This window comes from Phasianus colchicus, chromosome 25 (assembly GCF_987193195.1).
Source record: "Phasianus colchicus chromosome 25, bPhaCol1.hap1.1, whole genome shotgun sequence".
Lineage (NCBI taxonomy): Eukaryota > Metazoa > Chordata > Aves > Galliformes > Phasianidae > Phasianus > Phasianus colchicus.
Window position 1 is genome coordinate 2,988,467 of NC_143460.1, and position 20,873 is coordinate 3,009,339.

General features: G+C 52.4%; 2 protein-coding genes across 3 annotated transcripts; one reads left to right on the plus strand and one right to left on the minus strand.

The window, feature by feature from the left end:
* Window positions 1-465: 465 nt before the first annotated feature.
* On the minus strand, window positions 466-16,317 carry C25H6orf132 (chromosome 25 C6orf132 homolog). Its single transcript, XM_031605809.2, has 5 exons — window positions 16,068-16,317; window positions 12,248-12,363; window positions 7,305-7,380; window positions 4,252-6,973; window positions 466-3,894 (listed from the first exon to the last, which is right to left on the minus strand). The coding sequence occupies exons 1-5, from the start codon at window positions 16,207-16,209 to the stop codon at window positions 3,789-3,791; spliced, it is 3,162 nt and encodes a 1,053-aa protein (XP_031461669.2). The 5' UTR covers window positions 16,210-16,317; the 3' UTR covers window positions 466-3,788.
* Window positions 16,318-18,502: 2,185 nt separating this feature from the next.
* On the plus strand, window positions 18,503-20,844 carry CIMIP3 (ciliary microtubule inner protein 3). 2 transcript variants are annotated; one of them, XM_031605910.2, is made up of 2 exons: window positions 18,503-18,649; window positions 20,440-20,844. In XM_031605910.2, exon 2 carries the CDS (start codon window positions 20,495-20,497, stop codon window positions 20,837-20,839), a length of 345 nt encoding a protein of 114 aa, XP_031461770.1. In that variant the 5' UTR covers window positions 18,503-18,649; window positions 20,440-20,494; the 3' UTR covers window positions 20,840-20,844. The 2 variants fall into 2 exon arrangements, with proteins under 2 accessions (XP_031461770.1, XP_031461771.1); XM_031605911.2 differs by having other exon boundaries at window positions 18,503-18,627.
* Window positions 20,845-20,873: the final 29 nt, after the last annotated feature.

Here is a 20,873-nt window from a genome sequence, read left to right on the forward strand (position 1 = left end):
CAGGGCAAAAAGCAGCATAGTGGTGGAAGATGAGGACCGTGTGGAGAAAAGCTCATTGTTGCTACGTTATTCCTGTTCTTGTACAGTTGATTAAAGACTGGTAGCACATTCTGGGCTTCATCCTGCAAGCCTTTGGGTAAAGTTCTGTGTTCTGCCGCAGGAGGGCAGCAGCATAACAACAGCCAGAGGTTTGCACGCATTACAGATCATCTACCCTTTTTACCACTCGTTTTTTTCCCCCCACCATCATAAAATAAGCACAGAAGAGCATCAGTTTACTTAGCACTTGCCAGTGTGTTATCTTACCAAGGCTATAAGCACTGGGAGGCAGCAAGGCCATAACAAGCAGCAGCACAGCAGCACATCAATGCCACTGACTTACAGCTATCTGCAAAGGAACTGAAGGATTTTGTGGTGTGCTGATGCTGCTTCACACCCTGCTCAGGCTTGGGGACACTGCTTAATATATTGTGGCTAGAGAAAACGCTTCAAGATACATTGCACACTTCCCTAATGAAGAACCTTGTTTTGGAGCCAGGATTAAAGAGATGAGAATGCAAATAAGTATAATTTGGAGGAGTGGAGAGAGTAAGCCACTCTGGAAACAAGCTGCCTTTTATGTTAGCGCTTGCATTGCTCATCCTGCATTTTCAATTTTAAGCACAGCATTCTAGTCAGGACTTGCAAATCACTATGCAAGTTTCATTCCTAATGAAAAGCTCCAAACCAAGAACACTATTTATAGAAACCCAGGCTGAACTGTAAAGCTGCTCCATCAGGCTGCCTACCCTGCAGGGCACGGGGTGGTTCTGCAGCAATGGGCAGCGAGGAGAGCTCGTGTTTCTGTTATCACTGACATTGTCACAGCAGTTGTTGATACTGAGCCCTAAGCAGAAGCTGGCCCAACCCCTGGGAAAGGTGACATTGAGTAGATAAGGCTAGATAATACTAAAAAAAAGTCACACCACGCGTCATAAAACAATACATCCAGACACATTTAATGCAAGAAGGTTGGTGTTCAGTGGCACTCATAAATAAGAGACTTTGTTCAAACACTTTACAAGTTGAGCTCTCAGTTCTACTACATTAGCAGGCGCTTTAGAAGAGGTTGCAGGGGCTCATTTAAGTCGAATCAAGGCTTGAATGACCACACTGGCAAGAGAGGGTTGAGGCACTAAGAATTCCACTGTCAGCTTTCAGGATGGCTGCCAGCACTATCGGGTCACTTGGCTCTGTTACCACCCCTCAGTTTCCCTTCTCTATCGCTAAGTTTATGTAGTAAAGCAGCTGGGGGAGAAGGAAGAGAAACAGGAATCAGAGTAAAGCAATGTGTGTGCTGTGCTGACAAGATCACCCGGCCAAGAGCGAGCTCCCAGCAGCTGAGAGGAGTCCTCACTGCTCATTGCACCGAGCTGCCCTGTAACAGCTCTGACAGCGATTTCTTTGGAATGCAAACAGTTCCCCATGGCCTTGGTCTGTTTAGTCCTACTGAAATCCTACTATTTTCCTAAAGCAGCGGGGACAGCCCGCAGTGTCTAAAGAACAGAATGGTTTCAATGCTTCAAACACTGACGTTAACCAGTTTTACTGGGAAGTCCTACTCGGTTTCATTACAGCTTGGTCCATATGCATTCCCAGGATGGGCGTTCTTTGAGTAAATAAACGGCTGCTACACAAACCTGACTTACATTCTCATGCTTCTGCTATTTAATTTAAAGCAACGTCCACCTGCTAGAAACAAGATGCTCCACGCTACGTAGCACTGTATTATAGCGACTTGTGAATTGCATGTCTGAATGAAATAGGAAACATGGAATTCAAAGCAAGCGCCAACGTTGGACTTTCACATTTGCTCTGAAAAGAAAATGAAACTTTTGTTGGGGATATTTGCTGAGGTTGAGCAGAATTCGAAAGAGGAAGACAATCCAGAAATTGCATATGTGTTAAAGGATTCATCTCCACGATTCATCTCCCAGCAAGTCTCTTAAGTAATTTTAGGAAATCATTTGCAGTTTTAACTCATGATGCAAAAATCTACACCAGGAAACAAAAAGATCAGGTTGCAACATTATCAGCGAAGCTTCTTTGCTTTTAGGGGAAAGTGGTGAAACCCCTGAATGTGTGAAACACAACCCTGGAGCTACGCAGACAGCATCACAGCTTCACTCCCAACGATCAATAAATGTTCTCAGGATGCTCCTCACACGGGGAACTTCCTCAATGGGGGTGGAGATTGGCAAATGGCTGTTGTACAGCCCAGGGATTTAATGCCTAGTTCCTCCATAGTTATTTCTCCTCCATAAACCAACATCCAGCCATTTAAAATGTGCTGTTTCAATACCAGCTGGAGTGAGCACAGCTGGAAGCATTCCAAGTCACTGTGAGTTACTGGCATAAAAACATCCTATGAATTAGCTATTAGGCTGATTATGGTATTTGCGTTCTCATTTCATTCACAGCAAAGTAAAGTTCAGAATACTTCGAAGCCTCTGCAGCATTCGAAACAGCTGTTAAATTATTAGGTAGAGCTGGAAATAATGTAAAACAGAATGTCAACAGCGTGACATTAATAAAGATAACTTCTGAAATCTGCACTGTGAGGGGAAAACTTATCACCCAGTTTTGAGTCTAATTGTAGAGCAAAATCTACTCGCAACACAAAGCAGAATAAGCTTGAATGGAACTAATGATACTGTATGACATTGAGAACAGAAAGTGCTTTCAATAAAGGTAGACTCGTGTCTCAAAGTGCTTCTAGTTTGTCAGCGATTAGAAAATACTCTCTACAAGTTTTTACACCTATCTTACAGTGATTTGCAGCAATTTTACCTGGGAGGAAGATTTGCTTCTAACTTCTGGAAGTTAACTATTCAAAACCTCAGAATAATACACTCTCACTACAGCTGACCGCAGTGTGAAATACCCTCTTTCAGACCACTCTCCTCTCCCATCACACAGATCTGCACCAAAGCATCCACCATGGTGCTGATGGAAACAGCTGGAGAAAGGTCCCTCAGGTACACCACACCCCGGAGTGTCAAAAACTTTACAGTTACACCAAAACTTAGCTTATTCATCCCCTAGATCAAAGATCTCACGTTGCCAACATGCTTCACTGCCACCCAGCCAGGCCTTGCAGTCTCCCATGACAAAGAACCAGCAACACAAAGGTGCAGGCACCAAAAGGAGTGGGAAAGCAAGGGCTGTGCTTGCAGAGCAGCTGCTCCCAGCCCTGGAGATGGGCACTGAGAGCTTGAGCTGGCTTAAGGCATCAGTGTAATGGGTTCACTCAAGGCTGAGGGGGCGGCAATGCAGGCATCCTAAACTATTTCTATCCAATTGACCTCACGTTCTTAATTCCCCTAAATTCAGATACATACTGGCTTGCTTCCATTACACACATCTCCAGCTTTGGCTTCTCCCCACTCCCAAGCACGATTAAACAAACAAACAAAAAAACCCCAATCTCTCCAGTAACGATCTTTAAACTAAGGGTCTTTTGCATTTTAGAAGACCTATCAGGCTGCAAATTTGAAAATAATACTGGGGCAGAGGGAAGAAGAGAAAGAAAAACATCTTTGCTCACATAACAGTAGCTGGTCTGCAGTAACTATGCTCCATGACAGTCTTTTTGAAGAGTCCAAGTCCCAGGTTTGCTCTCCACATTCATCCTCAGCAGTGTTGAGCAGTGTTTGCTGGCCAGGTGGAGAAAACCTCCAACAACCACGCACCTCGTTGTCTCTTCCCAGCAGAAGGACGAAGGCAGTGGAGCAGCCCTATGGATGAGCCTATCGGTGCCCACTCTGGTAGGTGTAGGAGATGGGCTGCCGTGCCCCGGGTCTGACCGTGAAGGTGTTGGTGGGTCCACCATACTGCGAGCTGCCGTGGGCAGGTCTGGAAGGAAAACAGTGGGGGAAAGTCACGAAAAGCCAAAGAAACTATTTGTCTGTATTCAAAATGGCCATGCTTTTCTATTGAAGCAAGATAGTTACAATAGAAGCTTTCCTCTTTTCCCTACAGGAAACCCCTCCACCCAGCAGCCCTCCAACCACAGCTGCAGAGCTAAGTGTTGTCATCAGTATGGCCTCTAGGCTGCCCTTACATCCTCACCACAGGGCTGGGGGAACAAGAGCCACTACAAAGCCCTTATCTCTGCCATTCATGGCAGATGACCCAAGGTCTTGTTTTCCCACTAGTTTCTCAGCCCAGGACTGTACTAACAACCAGAGATCAGTTCAGGGAGGCACATACCTGCCAGCTACTAAGAAGTCCCCATTCTGCCCCTTGTACTTGGCGTCAGCCCCGCCGTACGGCCCGGCTTTCCCAGCTGAATCGATGGACGTGCGCCTGCCCTGCGCAGCACCAGGGCCGTTCCAGTGGGCAGAGCTGAGGCGCCGGGCCCCATCCCCAGCTGAGGAGCTGTACGCCCCAGAGCCATAGGATGGGAGCCCCGTGCCCCGGGCGGCTGCTCTTGGATGGGAGTGTTCAGGCTCGGAGACGTAGAGCCGCTTTTTGATCAGCGGGCGGCTGCTTGGCCCTCGGTTGTGATAACCGGCGGTGCTGCTGTAATCTGGGCACGGGGGTGCCAGGTCACCATTCCTCCTGCTGTGCTCCGAGGGCTCCTGGCTGCTCCCATAGCCATAACTACGGCCGTAGCCAGGCCACCTGAAGTACCGCGGTGCGTCGGAGCTCCGGCTGCAGTCAGGGAAGCTGGGGCACTTGTGGTTCTCTTCACGGCTCTGCGGGATGCCATCAACCTCATCCACCTCATTGCTGAACTCGGGGGGTGGGGGGATGATGGTGTAGTCCAGCACCGCCTCCCCGTTCTCCTCCTCTCCAGACACGGTGTGGCGGGGAGGGTCGGGGTGCTTTGGCTGCCCCTGCTCCAGCAGACCCCGCAGCAGGCTGGAGGCTGCAAGCCGCTGCTGCCCGGAGTGCTGCCCATTGCCCACCGCCTGGCCCTGCTCTGAGGAACTGGAGAAAGAAGGCGGCCTGCTCTGTGCTGCCGAGGGCCGGGGCACCACGGTGAAGGAGTAAGGCTTGGATTCATGGCGGTAGAAGCTGGTGCTGGAGGTGGTTTCCGATGCGCTGCTGCCAAATTTGGTGTGTGGCCTGGCTCTTGGTGGACCTCCCGCATCGCTGCCCTGGCGGCCCCGCTGTGCCCGCTGCCGGGCTGCCAGCAGCAGTGCCATGGGAGAGCCCCGCTCTACCCGCTCTCCTGTCACCGGGTGGATCAGCACCTCTTCCTGCCCTGCGCCCAGGACTCCTGGCGTGCTGCTGGCCGAACTCGGGGGGCAGGCAGGCTCAGCTTCACCAGCCCCAGCCCGGTGCACTTTGTACTGGAAGATGTTGGTGTTGGGCTGCGGTGCTGGGGAAATCAGGGGTGATGGAATCAGGGGGGCTGGCGGCTCCTCCGCTGCTCTCTGAGGTGGGCCTGGGGGGCTCACACTGCTGTCAGAGGAGCGGGGAGCAGGACTTGAGCTCTCCATGGCCTTGTTAGCAGCAGGGATGTTGGGAGCAGGATGCTTCTCCTGCTCTGTTGTCTTCTCCACAACTGCAGCAGCTGCTGGAGCTGGCAGTGAGCTCAGGGCTGGTTTTGGCAGCACGGTGTCACCCGGCTCAGGAGGACTCAACCCTGAACGTGAGGCACTGCCACCATCCTCAGGGCTCTGCTTCTCACCACTGAGCCCCAGGACTGGTTTCCTTTCCTTCTTCAGGGAGAACACAGCCTCCAGCTCACTCCTGATCTTCTTCACGCTGTGGGGCTGCGCAGTAGGGCTGCTTTCCACAGCTGGTTGTGATGCACCAGGTTGTCCCCCAGTGGTACTGGGGCTGCTCCCAGGCCCCTCTCTCCTCTCTCTCTCCTCTCCTGTAGGTGATGACAAAGCTTTTCCAACAAGCCTGGCTCCATCAGGCCCATGGCTACCAGCATGGTTGGTGCTGCCATTTACAGGCTGGGGGGCTGCTGGCCCTTCTGGCTGCTTCTCATCCCTCCTAGGGGAGCGCAGCAGGGCTGACAGCTCATGCTGCAGCTGGCTCAGGCTGCTGGGATCCTTCCAACTGTCCTCACTGAGCGGGTAGTCCGGAGGGGGCAGCTCCAGATCGTTTGCAGTGATAACTTCAGATTTTGGAGGAGAGTCTCTGGTGTCTGTTTTTGCCTGAAGGTTCTTTGGATCTGAGCTGGGCACTGAGGTCCGGCTGCTGAGCACAGCACCTGGCTTGGGGCTCAGCGGCGGAGGGGCTGCCTTGGTGATGGGCTGTCTCAAAGGCGGATTTCTTTCCTTGGCTTCTCCCGCATGAGCTTTGGCTGCGGGTCTGATGGTGAAGCAGGGAGGGAGGGGAGGCCGTGCGTGGGGCTGCCGGGTGAAGGGCTCGATGCGGGAGGGCTGGCTCTCCTGCATGGGGATGGAGGAGGATCGGGCTGGGGCAGGCGGGGGCACCTTGAAGGACCTGGGGAAGGTGAGGTGGGGCTCAGGGCACTGCTTAGGGGGCTGCGGGCTCTCCTCTGCACTGGGGGCAGCTGGCACCTTGGTCTCAGCAGGACAGAGCGGCCCCTCGTTATCCACCTGCCTCGTGTTCAGCACTGTCTCAGATTTCCACTTGGAGATGCCATTGCTGAAGGGTGCAGGAGCCTTGCTGAGCGGAGGGGCCGGCGGGATGAAGTCTGGAGGTGCTGGCGTGGTGGGGGAGGGCAGGGTGGGCTCTGGGGGTGGTGGAGGTGCCACGGCGGGGGGTGGTGGCACTGCCTCAGGTGGTGGCAGCGGCGGTGGTGGTGGCAGTGCTTCTGGTGGTGGAGGAGCTGGTGGGGCTGGAGGTGGTGGCGTGAGCACCTGTGCTGTTGGAGGGGGTGGAGGGGGCACTGATGGTGGTGGAGGGATGTCCTCATCCTCGTCTTCCCTCTCAAGAGCCTGTGGGCGCAGGTCCCCCACCGAGCTGTACATTCGGTAGTTCCCGTTCATCTGGGAGCCAGAGCCTGTAAGGAATAGAAAGAGCATAAGCACCTCCAGCAGCACTGCAAAGACCAGAATTTCCTCCGGTCAGCCATCCTCCTAGGAAGCTGGTTTAGTTTGCTCAGCAGCTGTCTAAAGCTTGCTTAACTCTAACAGCCACTACACCTCAACTTTTAAAAACTAATTCATTTTCAATGACCCCAAAAAGTTATTAACTGTAGGTCTGGTTTCAGCATTAAAATCTCAGGATCAGACTATCTACTCCATAGCATGGCACATGCACACTTTCTTCAAAGGATTCCCCAAGGAATTGCTGAACTCATTGCACTGAAGGACTTTGAAAAGATCCCTTACCAGGAGCTGCCTTTTCCTCAAAGTCATCCGGCACTGATGGTGTTGGCACAGCCACCCCATGGGATTCCTGGGCATTCTGTTGAGAAAACAGAGCTGTTTTATGCCCAGGGATTTAGAATAAAGGGTTGACAAGCAGGCAGTAGGCTGTATAGCTGGTAATCTAACCAAACAGAAACCTGATGGGATCCAGTGCCATTTCATAGCCATGGAGGTACTGCAGCAGCTGCTGCTGATGCTGTTTAAGTGGACACGGGAAGCAGTCAAGGTTGCACAAGCCACAGGACAAAACTTTCCTTGCTAGTCAGGTGCAGACAGGCTGAAAGGAGCGTGGTTGTTTCACACCCAAGCTTAGGGCTTCACAACTTGACATCAGCAGCATGAGTTTCTCACCATTCACCTATCAAGTCAATTCAATCTCTCTCTCTGGTTTTGTGGGCATTGCTCTGCAGCAAGCCCTGACAGCCTCTGCCACAGCCATTGAAGCTGCAGAAAGGCTTCCAGGTTTTTGAGAAACTCTGGCACCAGCATATCTGAACAGGCTGGGGAAAACTGCTACCTGTGTGGTTTGTTTCACTCTCAATCATTCCCTTAGCGTTCATGCTGAAGACTCAGCAGCGCATTTAGCTCTTGCAGGACCGTGCAATTTAGCAGCCTACACATCTGTGAGGATGCCCACAGCCAGGGCAGCTGGGATAATTACAGCCACCCACTGTGAGATATTCACAGCACGGTGACTCACCCAGAGTGCTGACCAGGACTCCTGCCTCATGCCTGCCAAAAGCAGGAAGGCTCTCCTCCTTCCTGCAGTGACTCACTGTAAGGTTGGGGTTGCAGTTGCTCATGAAATGTACAGTAACGCACCCATGGCTGAAACACAACCTGATGCTGAATCAGGCTGCCAAGCAGATGTAAGCAACTGAAGCAGTGCATTGGGCTTTCAGATAGCAGTGCTGAGAAGAACCATAACGAGGATGTACCAGGAGCTCCCATGGGCAGGAGCTGGGGACACACTGCTGTGTGGGCTCTGCCTTCCCAGGCCAGCTCTGTTGCACTGCTGCTTGCAGCTGTTTGAAGCCCTGCATGCAAAGGAGACATTCTTCAACTTGCACCACGTCTGTGCAGTGTCTAGGTAATGATTGAGCCAGCGCCCTTTGCCTTTCGCTGGTACCAGCACTGTTTTCACAGGAGATTGCTATAGGATTCCAAAGTCTGTTTGCTCAAAGGTTGAGTGCGTACAGACAGCCCCATGCAGGGCACAGGCAGCACGTGAGCATTACATACCGGGTGTAAGGAGACTGGGAACATGAGCTGCTGGGGCAGAGTTGACTTCAGCAGAAGCCTGAGCTCCTTCAGAAAGGCCCTGGGTCCTTTCCATCCCCAAACATGCACCTGCTACTGCCCTTGCAAAGTCTATTGTCCTGCAGATGACCAAATACCCTCTATAACCACGAGTGAGTGAGCCAGGTGAAGGCAAGCCCAGAGAGAGTAAATGGGAATGCAGAGCTCATGGCATTGAGCAACGGATCAGGGAACTTCACACTGGTGGGAAGCCAAGGTCTGCTGAGGCATTAGGACAGATCTCTGTTAGTGGCGAAGCGCACCAGGTGAGCTTTACAACCTCATTTAAGAGTTCCATACTATTCCTAAAGGTACAATGCAGAGGAAGGATCCCCAGCTTCAGCTGAAAGCCAGAAGGAAGATGAAGAGTAACAGAGACACTTGAAGACCAGACAACAAAATTGCCTGATGCAACCAAATTCCAAAGGCCAAAAGGAAAGAGCCAATGGTACCCATTTTCCATGGAAATTCATTGCTGCCAATCTCCAGAACACACTGAAGGTTCCTGCTCATTTACAGGAGAACAAAAATGTCTGAGCGCTCGTTTGACCTGAATTAAAAGCAAAGTATGTATCACACGTTTGGATAGCAGTAGGTAGAAAGGGAAGAGCAGACAGAAGACATCTATGCAAAACTGGAGGAAACAAAGTCCACACATCATAAATGAGACATTTTGGACACGTTACTTCAACAGGTCCTAAAAACTGGGCAAGCCTGTTTCACACTCAAAATTTCTGTGGCAGTCGCTAATGCTCAGCATCTGAAAACCCACCCATCCTCACATCACAACCTGGCTTCTAAAATGGAAAGCATCTCCAATGCACTGCCAGCCTTGAGAGATGACCAGAAAGATTATTTTCCTCTCATGTGTTTGCTAGGGGTGTGACCAGCCCAAAGCTCCCGCTGATTCACAGCAGGCTGCCGTGCTCGTGGGTGGTGCACCAGGAACCTGCATTTCCAGTTTGTGGTGCTCGAAATCAGATTTGTGTGCTGAGGATCCTATTAGGGTGAGCTTTCACTGCAACAACCAGGAATCCCTTTTCAGCACTGAGACAAAACCAAATATCCTCTGTCTCCAGTAGAAGAGCTTGCCTGTTGTTGTGGTCCTTAGGTCTCCCCGTCTTTCCCATGGATTTAGAATCAGAATTGTTTGAGATAGAAGAAACCCCCAAAGGCCGTCTGGTTCCATTGCCCTGCACTGAGCAGGGGCATCCATCAGGTGCTCAGAGCCCTGTCCCTTGGGTGTCTGCAAGGACAAGGCACCACCTCTCTGGGCATTTCCCATGGAAGCCCATGCTTCCCACCCATTAAGTGAGCTCAGTTTAAGGCCACTCCTTAAATAAAGCACCAAAATAGCTACCTTGCATCTTAAAGAAGCCAACTATTTCCCCATATAAGGACATCTACCTCCTAACTTTATTCTGAAGCAAAGCCTGGGAAATTTGGTGGCTAACCAAAGGAATTTCATCCCCCACGCGCCAAAGCTTTGCCTTCACTTGCAGGAGGAGGGGACATTGCACACACAGATGGCTGTGCTCTGCCTGCTCCTTCCAGGGCTGCTGGTGCCCACCGGTGTGTAGGGAGGGCTGGGGAACGCTGCCATGCAGGGAGCAGGCACTGCAGGGCAGGGTGTGAGCATCGCCTGACTCAGCTGCCCACGAGCTGCTCCCCAGCATGCTGCTGGCTGGGGAATGCAGAGGGGTTGGGTGGGAAGAAAGGGTTAAGGCTGCAGAACAGCCCAGTGCAAATATGCGTGTGGCAGCAGAAGCGTCTGTGCCAAGACAAATCATCATCAAACCTGATCAAAATAATGCAAATAATCAACCCAGACTGGTCCTCAAAAATATGTGGCTTACACCTACTGTTGATTTCTTCAGTTAAACACCTTGCTCTCAGAAGAGGAGTGCAGTGATGAGGATCCATCACTCTGGGAGAACCCCCCCAGACCACCTATGCCCCTGAAGGCAGCAGGAAAACAACACTGCCAGGGTGACAGCCCCAAGTATTTATTCCATTTGTGCTGTTTACTCCAATATCACCTTCATGTCCGCTAGGAAGATGTTTGGAAGCTCTGAGAAGATGCAAAAACCCAGCAAGTGCTACAGGGTGCCAGCTATGGTCATGTGCTGAGCTTTGTGATACCAGAGGAGTTTTTTCAGGCACTGCTCCTGACTGACTCAGCTCACGTGATTTCTTTCACCTGCTGTGGTCTTTTGGAGGGCATTGGTGAGGGCACAATCCTTTGTAGCTTGCTAATTATGCTCTCAAGCTGCTCTATAGTCTCCCCCCTCCTTGTCCTTCCAGTGACACCGGTGCAACCCATGAACAAATTGCACCCAGATGACAGCAGACCAGCTCTTCTGCTGCAGGTGATGACTGCTCTGAAGGATGAGGGTGTACAAGGAAAACATCCCTTGCTCAGACAGGATGTGCTTGTCAAGACTAAGGACTTCTAAGTGCGTTCAGTGACCCGTGTATCACTTCAGATTTAGCTGTCACCATCTCCAAACTACCTCTGAACAACCACACACTTCCCACTTCATGTACTTACAAGAGGTAAGACCACTGGAAAGGTGCCTTACGCAGGAGGACAGCTTGCTCAGCACAAGTGGCAGTGCAGCACCAGAGCCAGCACTGAGCACTTGTGGCTTTTGGAGGCAGCGGTGTCCCAGCTGTGGTCCAACCACCTGTAGTCCACGTGTGCTGGTACTCCTTGCTTTGGGCACTAGTAGCCCTGCTCAGAGCTGTATCCCATAGACAGAGATTGGGAAAAATAACTGTCCAAAAGCCACAAAGCTTTGTGATAGTGTCCTGATAACACAGGTGTGACAACTGCCCACAGCTGTTCAGATGCAGAGAACAAAACCCACTGTCCAGCCCCATCCTCAGCCATGCTGGGTGGAGGAGCTCTGACCAGGAGTGTGACTTCAACCACCACAAACTCGTCTAGCAACACAAAGATGTCACCTTTAGGATTAGATCAGACATGGACATGCTGCTCTTCCCTCCATGTCAGCCTTTGGCTTCTGCAAAGGTTCTGTCACTCCTCAAACTCCTTACAGAAAAAGAAAGAATGCAGCTTGGTCATTCCCTGCTTGCTGAGCTTGTGATGTTTGACATTCACATCTGGTGTTTGCTATGGGACATGGGAGATGCTACTCCTTTGTTTCACACCAAAACAAAGAGATTTGGAGTCAGTGCAGCCCATCAGGCTCTGCAGGCAGCTGCTGCATCACCTCCTTGCTCTTGTGCCAGAAACAAGAGCTTTCCTCCCGCTCTATCCAGTTTGATGCCGGATCAGAGACTGCCAGCAGTTACACAAAGAGCAGCGCCAGCCAGATCTGTTCATCTACACACTCAGCAATTTTGACAAAAATGAAAGTACAAGGCAGATAATGCTCACATCTCTCACCCAAGCATCTCATCTATGCCCAACATGAGCTTTGAACTCGAATCACCTCCTAATCCCTCGCATCCATCATCATTACAGAGCGGTTGGTTTGGCTTTTCATTTCTTTTCTTTCCCCCCTGGAAGGAGGGTGAGGGAAGCAACCAGCCTGGCTGGTTCTGGGCATCAGCCCCCAGCACTGCTGGCCAACACTCACCAGGGGCAGGAATGTCAGCAGTGGCCGCACTCTGGGACGAGGCTTCAACGTTGCGGTTCCGGAGTCGGTCATCGTCCCAAAGCGATTGTCACCATAATACACTTCGATCACATCCCCTGAGAGGAAGAAAGGACAGTCAGCAGCAGCACTGCTTTCAGGGTGGCAGGAAAACAGTGCTGGGCAGCAGCTTCAGAAAGCACTGGGAAGGATTTGTTGTATCAGCCCCCAGAAATGGGCAAGGAGCATCACACTGTGTAGGGGACTGGAGCTGAGCAGGGAGGAGGCAGGTCTGGGCTCCAGGTGCTGGAGATGGGAGAACACAGGCATCTCTCTGACAGACTAATTTCCAATAGCAATGAAGCAAAATTTACCTCAGAGGACTAAATGTCAGTACAAGCATCCAATTCACTCCCCACCCAGATTTGGTCTGGGTGAAGGAAGATACCCCTCTGGGACACTACAGCAATGGACACAGGACTTCCCCAGGAGGTGCTTTCTGCTCTCTCTCCATGTACTCGCAGCAGGACAGGTGCTGGGGCCACTCATCCAGCTGGAGGTGTGACATGGCATCCCCTGAGCATCCTTCTGTGTGTTGCTGGAAGTTGGCCTCTCACAATTGGCACTGGAGAACAAACTGCTCGCCCCAACACTGAGCCTCCAGCCAGCCTTGTGAAGAGAAGCTCCAAACTGTCCATGAAATGCCACGATGAGCACAGAGCCCTGGCACTGTGAGCAGAAGCTCTCAGGTCCTGCTGGTTCCCAGCCCTGTGCTTCTACCTCCAGCCACACCTCTTGGGCCAGTTCATTTCTGACGGAGAATAAAGCTCATAAAATTACTTTAATTGCGTTCTTTGTGTCTGATTAACAGCATGAACTTACAAGCAGAAGCTCTGAAGCGTGTAAACCCCACCTTGGCTGGAAGGATATGCATCAATAATTCCCAGCCAAGCAGACCACCACCGAATACAGGGGTCTGAAAAGGAAGGGGGGGAGCATGCAAAGCAGCCATGACCAGAGAAGGTCAGCAGGAGTGCTCCCACCAACAGATTTTGATAGCAAAGAGGATAAAGCAGAAACCAATCCTTCCGCTCCAAAACACCGATGCTGAGAAGTAAACAGACTTATTTTCCCCTTGAGAAGTTTGGAAGCACGGTGCTCAAGCTCCCATGCTAAAGTGGGAAGTGCAGAAATAGTTTCTGTCAAGTTCCATACTGAAATTAAAGGCTGAGGAGCAGAAGAGCAAAAGTTGCATAAGCTCAATGTTAGCAGAAGGCTGTGGTTGCATGCCTCCACCACCTCTATGCAGGGCACATGCACAGTTGACCATGTCCCCTGGCACAGCTCATGTCCCCCACACTGCCACCCCCTCCTCATGCAGGTGGAGCTCCTGGTGGGGTCTCTGGGCAACCCTGGGCTGTCATGGCACACAGCCACATCTGCTGCTAAGGCTTGATAAACAGAGTGGGAAGGAGGCATCAGGCATTGCATACATATGGACAAGACAAGGAGGCAGGGCAGATTTTCTCTAAAATAGTAAATGAATCAGAGCAGGTCCAACTGGGGCTGGGATGGATGGAATGCAGTCTTACGCTGCAGAGTAGAAATCATTAAACAGGAACCTCTCCTGCTGAACAAACTCAAACACCTCAAAGGGACTTCAGAGAGCCTGTGGGCCTTCCTCCCATTGACTGCAAGAAGCTCTGCTCTCTGGGGACCAGCAGAGATCAGCCAAGAAGGAAACAGAGGTTTACACTGAGTTCAGGGAGATAAGGGGAGGGCAAATGCTTAAGTGCATCCCCACAGAACTAAAGCACTTTCTTCACCTGGAGTGAAGGAATTGGCCACAGTGGGGGCTGGAAATGAATCAGGAGGGATGAAAGAATTCAGCATAACCACAAGCTGTAGCTCAGGTCCAGCAGGCATGCAAACTTCTCCTTTCTCCCATCACAGGTTATCCTAACATACAGCCAGGTGTATCCACCATCCTCTGTCCTTATGGACTTCCCTGAGATGCCAGCAAGTAATTACTGTTATTGTTAATTTTGCATAACTCCTCAGGTAACCCCACATTCAACAAACAAGCAGCAAGAGTCAAGGACAACACAACATGGGAATGTTGATTCAGACAGCTTTGTGGAGCGGAGATAGAGTGGTTCAGAGACCTGAAATAATGTGAGAATTTCCTATTAAGACATTGAGTAAGTAAACTCAGTGAGAAAATGTATTAAAGATCACAAGGTCTTTGATCCTAGATTACTAAGCATCTCTAACCTGAATGCATTTAATTAAACTAAAATGAAGTGCTTGTAGTTGTGCTTTCTTTGCTAGATAAACAGGACCTGCCTGCTGCAGGTCTGTCACTGCGCTGTTTCCTGGAAGGAGAGCTTAGGGAAGCTAAGAAGCCACAGGGAGCAGCTGGCCCTGGCCAAGCATTGGCCACTGTGTGGCATTCGGTCTGTTTTGAAGTCATTTGTGTCCCCTCAGTTGTGGGAAACAAAATAAGCGATTTACAACACATGCAATGGAACTCCTTCCTACTCCAGGGTTGGTTGCATCACCTGGAGCAGGCGCAGCACGGCCGGGAACCGCAGCGAGGAGGCGGCAGCAGTCACTACGTTCAGGAATCTCTGAGTCAGTGACAGGCAGACCTACACCCTTCCCACGTTGCTTAACTTCTGTTTACTTTGTATGAAAAAACCAAGGTGGGGATTCGCACGGGCAGGGGACTCTTTTTGGCAGCAACCACGGCATGCAAAGATGCAGCAAACCCTTGAGAGACAGGGAGAGCGTGGGGCTTCATGGGGTGAGAATAAACAGTTTGGGATCCAAGAGAGCCTGGGAGCACCGCCCCACTCAATGCAGTGAGCACACACTGCTCAGAGCACAGTCACTCAGTGCATGTGCCACACAGAATCATAGAATGGCCTGCATTAAAAGGACCACAGTGATCATCAGTTTCAACCCCCTGCTATGTGCAGGGTCTCCAATCACCAGACCAGGCTGCCCAGAGCCACGTCCTGGCTTTGAATACCTCCAAGGATGGGGCATCCACAACCTCCTTGGGCAACCTGGAGCCATAGAAATGAACCAATGGCACGAACACCACGAGGATAGCAGGGAGCGGTTCAACCGCCTTCATTTATGCACAAGTTCCAGGACTTCTGGCTTTTACTCTGCACAGCAGCTCCTACACCTGCAAGGAATGCCTTTGTAGTGTGCCGCAGCCATGGGAGTCCATTGGGTAGCAAGCAGGCAGCAAGTTTGTTGCTTGCTTTTTGTTTGTTTACTTTTAACTCAAGCCACATCAGAGAGAGGCCCGAATCCCGCTCACATTCGCAGCAGGCAGAAAGCAGCGATTTTCCCTCCGTGTTCGAGAGCTGCACGAAACTCCGTCGCGTTTTACCCGAGTTCCATCAGCGGCCTTCGGGGCGTAACCGCGCTGCGACGGCACCGCTTCGCCCAACAGCCGGGGAGCAGCGCTGGAGGTTCCGCTGGGAGCTCACACCGCCAAACCCCATCCTGCAGCCACCGCTGCCACCGCAGCTGCACCACCATCACCCCTTCCCTCTCCTCCCCGAGGCCCCGGGGCACAGCGTTGCGATTACAACCAAACGAAACGCAAACGACACCCCCCTCAATCACGGCGTTTCATGAAACCTTTAGGGAGGGGAGAGGAAAGCCGGGCAAAGAGCGACACGGCCGCATCGCGGGGACGAGATGGGAACGGGGCAGCCCTTCCCCCCGCCCCGCAGCGCTCCGGGTCGCCCCTCCCCAAGCTTTTCCCCCCCCCCCGGCAGCACGGAGGATGGGGAGCACTGACCGGTGCCGCCCGCGCTGTCGGAGGTCACCTCCTGGCTGAAGATCCAAGGCGGGTTGGTAGCGAAGAGCGAAGCGGCGGCTGTGCCGTGCTTCTTGCCGAAGAGGCGGCTGAAAGTGCCCTGCACGGAGTGATGCTTCTTCATGGCGGGGCTCGGCCGCTCCGCTCCGCTCCCGGCACCGAACCTCCGGCGGCACCGGGCCGCTGGGAGCGGGAGGCAGCGGGCAGGGAGCGAGCGGAGCGGCCGGAACACCTGGCCCCGCCCGGCCCCGCCTCCGCCAGGTGCCCGCCCGGCCCCGCTCCTCCTGCCGCCTGCCTCTGCTTCCCCTTCAGCCCCACGTACAGACACACGGCTTTTCCGACTCGTCCCCAGCGCGGCGAAGCTTTTGCCCGACGGTTGTCTGTCTGTCCCGCCGTCCCACGAGCATAGAACGGTTTGAGTTGGAAAGAACCCATAAAGGCCATCAGGTCCCACTGCCCTGCGGTGCACGGGGACACCCACAGCTCCATCAGGTGCTCAAAGCCCCATCTGCTGCCCTTGGGTGCCCACAAGGACGGGGCTTGCTGAGTTGCAAAGCTCCGTTCACACATACGGATCCCTACAGATCCCTGCAAACACCAACCTTCCCTGCACAGCCCGCATTGCTGGCAGCTGGGCTGTTTCAGACACAGAAGCTGAAAGACAGTGGGAACCGACCCCAGATCATTTTTCTGAAGCGCCCCACGCTGCCATCACACAATAAGAGCTGAGGGTTAATGAGTAACCTTGGTTATTAATAAATGATGGGGCTTACGGGAGAACTTTAAACCCCAAATAATCGTCAGAACATTAACTCTGAAGCACAGCTACAGTGTAGGGTCCTCCTGTCTTGCATTTATTTCTGCTTCCATGCTGTTCTGGCAGTCAAAATAATACAGATTTCTTTCCCAGTGATAACTATCACATATTTAATCACTTTTTGAAATCCCACTTTCCACAACGTTTTCTTTATACACAAAGCACAGATTGTGTGGGAACAGTGAAAAACGAGCACCGCTGTGATACAGCAAAAGGGAAATCCAACCACGTCGTGAAAGGCCAGAGAACACCAAGACAAAGAGAGCCAACAAAAGTGGCAAATGCAAAAGGGGCTGAGAGTCTGACTGTGTGAGCTCTGGGGCTGTTACAGGCTGTGATATTTCAGAGCCTTTCCAGGATGCAGCTGGATCCACCGACACCCCACACCCATCCTGCAGGCTGATGCTGCCAGGGAAGCTCCAGGCCTGACCTGCTCTGTAATTAGTGGGGCTCAGCCCTCGGGACTGTTACCTTAACTGCTGCTTATGGGGAGGTGGAACGGAAGCAATCCTGCAAACATCTGTCTGAGTGCATCTCCTGCACGCCCCGGGTGTGCCTGAGGGCTGCAGCCATGAATCAGGGGAGAGGGGCACCTCTGGGAAGCAGAAATCAAATGCGAGGAAGGAGCCACATGCTGCCAAATGGAGCGGTTTTCTTTCACCAGCTGACGGGTGAAACAAAAGCATTGTTATGTGCAAAGGACATAATATCTCTGCGAGATATGGCAGGTGTACGTGCTGGGCTGATAGTCACAGTCTTTGACTGAACAAATGGAGTGGGGCATGCAGAAAGGCAAAGAAAGTCACGCAAAAGGGGAAGAGGAACTGTTCTGAGGAGATAAGCCAATAAAGTTCCATGGGATGAGGAAGCCTGGGCTCTTGCACAGAGCTGCTTCACAGAATGCTGTTCCACCACAGAGATGTCAGAGGGGCTGTGAAGCTGCAGCAGTGCTGTGCAGTGACAGGGAGGGATGATTCAGCCCCTTCCACCATCACCAGCAGTTCCTGCACCCTACAGAGGTATTCATGAGAATACCTCAATGGAAAGAGCAAAAGAAAAGCACACTAGGTGTGATGCAGGCTTCTGCACAGAGCAGGCTCAGATGATGTAGAGAAGATGCCCCACTTGATGACAGCTGTATTATAAGGGAGGCTGATGCTGCTGGTGGGGCAGGTGGGCTGCTGGGCTGGGGGCTTGGCAGGGAGGAGCTGGGAGGACTGGGAGGGCTGGGGTGGCTGCCAGCTGACTTTGTGGCACAGAGATAGCCCTGTGAGCACTGCCGTGATGGAACACTGCTGTATGAGGCTCTCTTTGATCACAGGTGAACACCCCAGAACAATCTGCCTTTGCATCAGTGCAGGGAGCTGCGCCCTGCAGATGCAGATCTCCCTGGTGAGAAATGCTTGTGCAGTGAGGTTCTGCTGCCAGACCCCATAGAGGCTGGGAGGAGAAAGCCATGCAGCGAAGCAGCTCGTGCCAAAAGGAACATTGGGTCTGTGCAGCTGGGGCCACAGTCTGGTGCTGGTGGCAGAGCAGCTGCATGGGCAGCCCTGGCCAAACCCCTTTGCCTTGGGGCCACCACCCTGGTGACACCACAATGGCCCCAGAAGCCCCAGTGCAGGGAGAGCTCTGCTAATAGGACCTGGTGGTGCCAGGGAGCAGCAGCATCCCTGCTCCACTATGTACGTGTCGGTCCCTGTGCAGGGACACTGACAACATCCCAGGGTAGGGCTGCTGCTGCCAGCAGGTCAGAATACTGGTAACTCAGCCTTGCCCCTGTGACCCCACCTGTGGGGATCTTCTCTGGGAGGCAATGTGGGAGGGATTAGAGGTCTCTAAATGCATGGCTGAGCAAAATAGGATTGCACAGGACTCTCAATCCATGCTAGAGCTCTGCCAGTACCATAAATAGTGCCGTGGACGTGGAACTGGTGCTTCCCCTCCATGATCACGTAATCAGGTGCACCCACACGGGCACGAGGGATCTCTCAGTGCCCCAGAGGGTGAGGAGGAGGCCAGGGCAGGCAAACCCATGGCATGAGCAAAGCCCAGAGCTCAGCACTCCCCAGCCCAGAATCCTGCCCATCACTGCCCTGTCGCAGGGCGCGTGCAAGCCTTGCACATCTCAAAGGCATCTACATGACTTAGCAGTTAGGTTTTCAAAGCAGTCAAGGCCTTACCCACGCACCCCAAACGCGCTGCCTTAATAACGCTAATGCCTCCCTGCTGGGTGGGTGCAGTTGCAGCAGCTCAGTCGTGTGTGTACTTGTCTGTTATCTGTCAAAGCACACAAGGCAAGGAGCCGTAATCATGCAGATGCGTGACTGTGATTGGTACTGAGCAAACCTCAGTGTTTGGAGCAGGGATCCACAGTGCAAGGTCCGCTCTTCCATCTTCAAGACCCAAAGCCCTGATATTTTGTCTCCCATGGGAAGTGCTGGGGGCCAGGTTGTTTCCTTGCAGGAGGGACAGCTGAGCTACTGCTTATGCTGAGCTCTGACCACAGGGACTTCCAGGCACCAGGCAGATGGCTGCATCTGGGAAATAAATGACAAAACGAAGCGATAAGCCTGGGGGATCTCATCATTTCCCTGTGAGGCTGAGGGAGATTTCTATAAATGATTCACTGGTGTTCCCCTCATAATAGGTTTAGCAGCCTCTGTTCAGAGCCAGATACGCAGAACCAAAATAGAGCACCAAGTAAGCCAGGGCGTCACGGAAACTGGGAAACCTCTTTATGTGGTTAAAAATAAATTCAGGCAGCGAGGAGTTTATTTAGGACGCCCAGAAGTAAATAGGATAATTGCTGGGGGAAGAGCCAGTTTCCATCGGCACAGAGCTGCCATCAATGAAAACAAGATAACTGAGTCATGGTTAAATAACCATGGCAAAATAATTCTGCAGTCAGGCTCAGCCTCGGAGTAGCTGGGGGGCACGAGGCAGGGCTGCTGTGCTGGGCACACACCCACACCACGTCCTCCTGCAAAGGGTTTCTCATCCATATGGGTGGGATGGGTGCTTCGTGCTGCCCCTGGTCCGGGTGCTGTGCACGTCTCTGGTGTGCTGACCTTGGTGGCAGGGACAGGCTGGCCTCACCAGATTCAATAATCCTGTTTTCCCCTTGGCACTGCTGAGGGCTGTGCCTCCAGGCTGTGCTTGCATGCTGCTGCTGCTCACGCCCCATTGCACCTCATGCATCAGGCTGGGGTAAGCTGTCTGCACGGCCCGTCAGCCATGGCTGCTGCTTGGTGGAGTCTTGACACGGAGGAGGAAGGAGCTCATTTTATCATTATTTATTTGTTATAACTGAGACCTAATCTGGGACCAGGGCTCCACTGTGCCCAACACCAAAGGGAAAAGCAGTGAGTGTCCTCCACGCAGCGGGGGATGAGCCCAAGTCCCTCAGTGTGTTTTGGTTTATGTTCATTCTGATTTTTGGCCACTGCTATACGCAATGATCACGTTGAGATGTTGAGCACTGCTGGGTGATGGCAGTGCATTTGTCCACTGAAAATGCGTTTGTCCGACTTTTTTCAGGTGACTGAAACATCAGAAGGCCACACATAGCAAAGACCAGAAGAGGACAAAGGGAATGGAGGAGAGCAAAGCAAAGCAGGATGCTTCCCACCCCCCACCCAGCCCCAAAGGCCGGGGATCCCCAGCACAGCACAGCTCACAGCAGACCTTGGCCTCTCGCTTCGTCCCCTTTGTTGCCCACACTGGGGGCCAGGAACCTGACTCCTTCAAGTTCCTCTTCTACACACGGCACTGCTCCAACTCCTACAGCCCTTTCTACACCTCACAGCGGCCGACCTGTGGGTACCTCTTTCACCACGACACCGATCACACCAAGAAGGTGATGGACGTCCAGAGCGCTAACATCATGAAGTGGGGACCCATCCCAACCGTGATGCAGAGCAATAAACCCAAGCAGTGAGAGCATCTGTTGGTGTTCCTCCTGCTTCCCATCC

Excerpts from the sequence above, each read along its gene's own strand:
- C25H6orf132 (XM_031605809.2), bottom strand. The coding sequence starts at position 16,209 with ATGAAGAAGCATCACTCCGTGCAGGGCACTTTCAGCCGCCTCTTCGGC. Across the intron at positions 6,974-7,304 it reads TGAGGAAAAGGCAGCTCCTG|GCTCTGGCTCCCAGATGAAC; the intron begins GTAAGGGATCTT and ends TATTCCTTACAG. Across the intron at positions 3,895-4,251 it reads GACTTCTTAGTAGCTGGCAG|ACCTGCCCACGGCAGCTCGC; the intron begins GTATGTGCCTCC and ends TTTTCCTTCCAG.
- CIMIP3 (XM_031605910.2), top strand. The coding sequence starts at position 20,495 with ATGGAGGAGAGCAAAGCAAAGCAGGATGCTTCCCACCCCCCACCCAGC.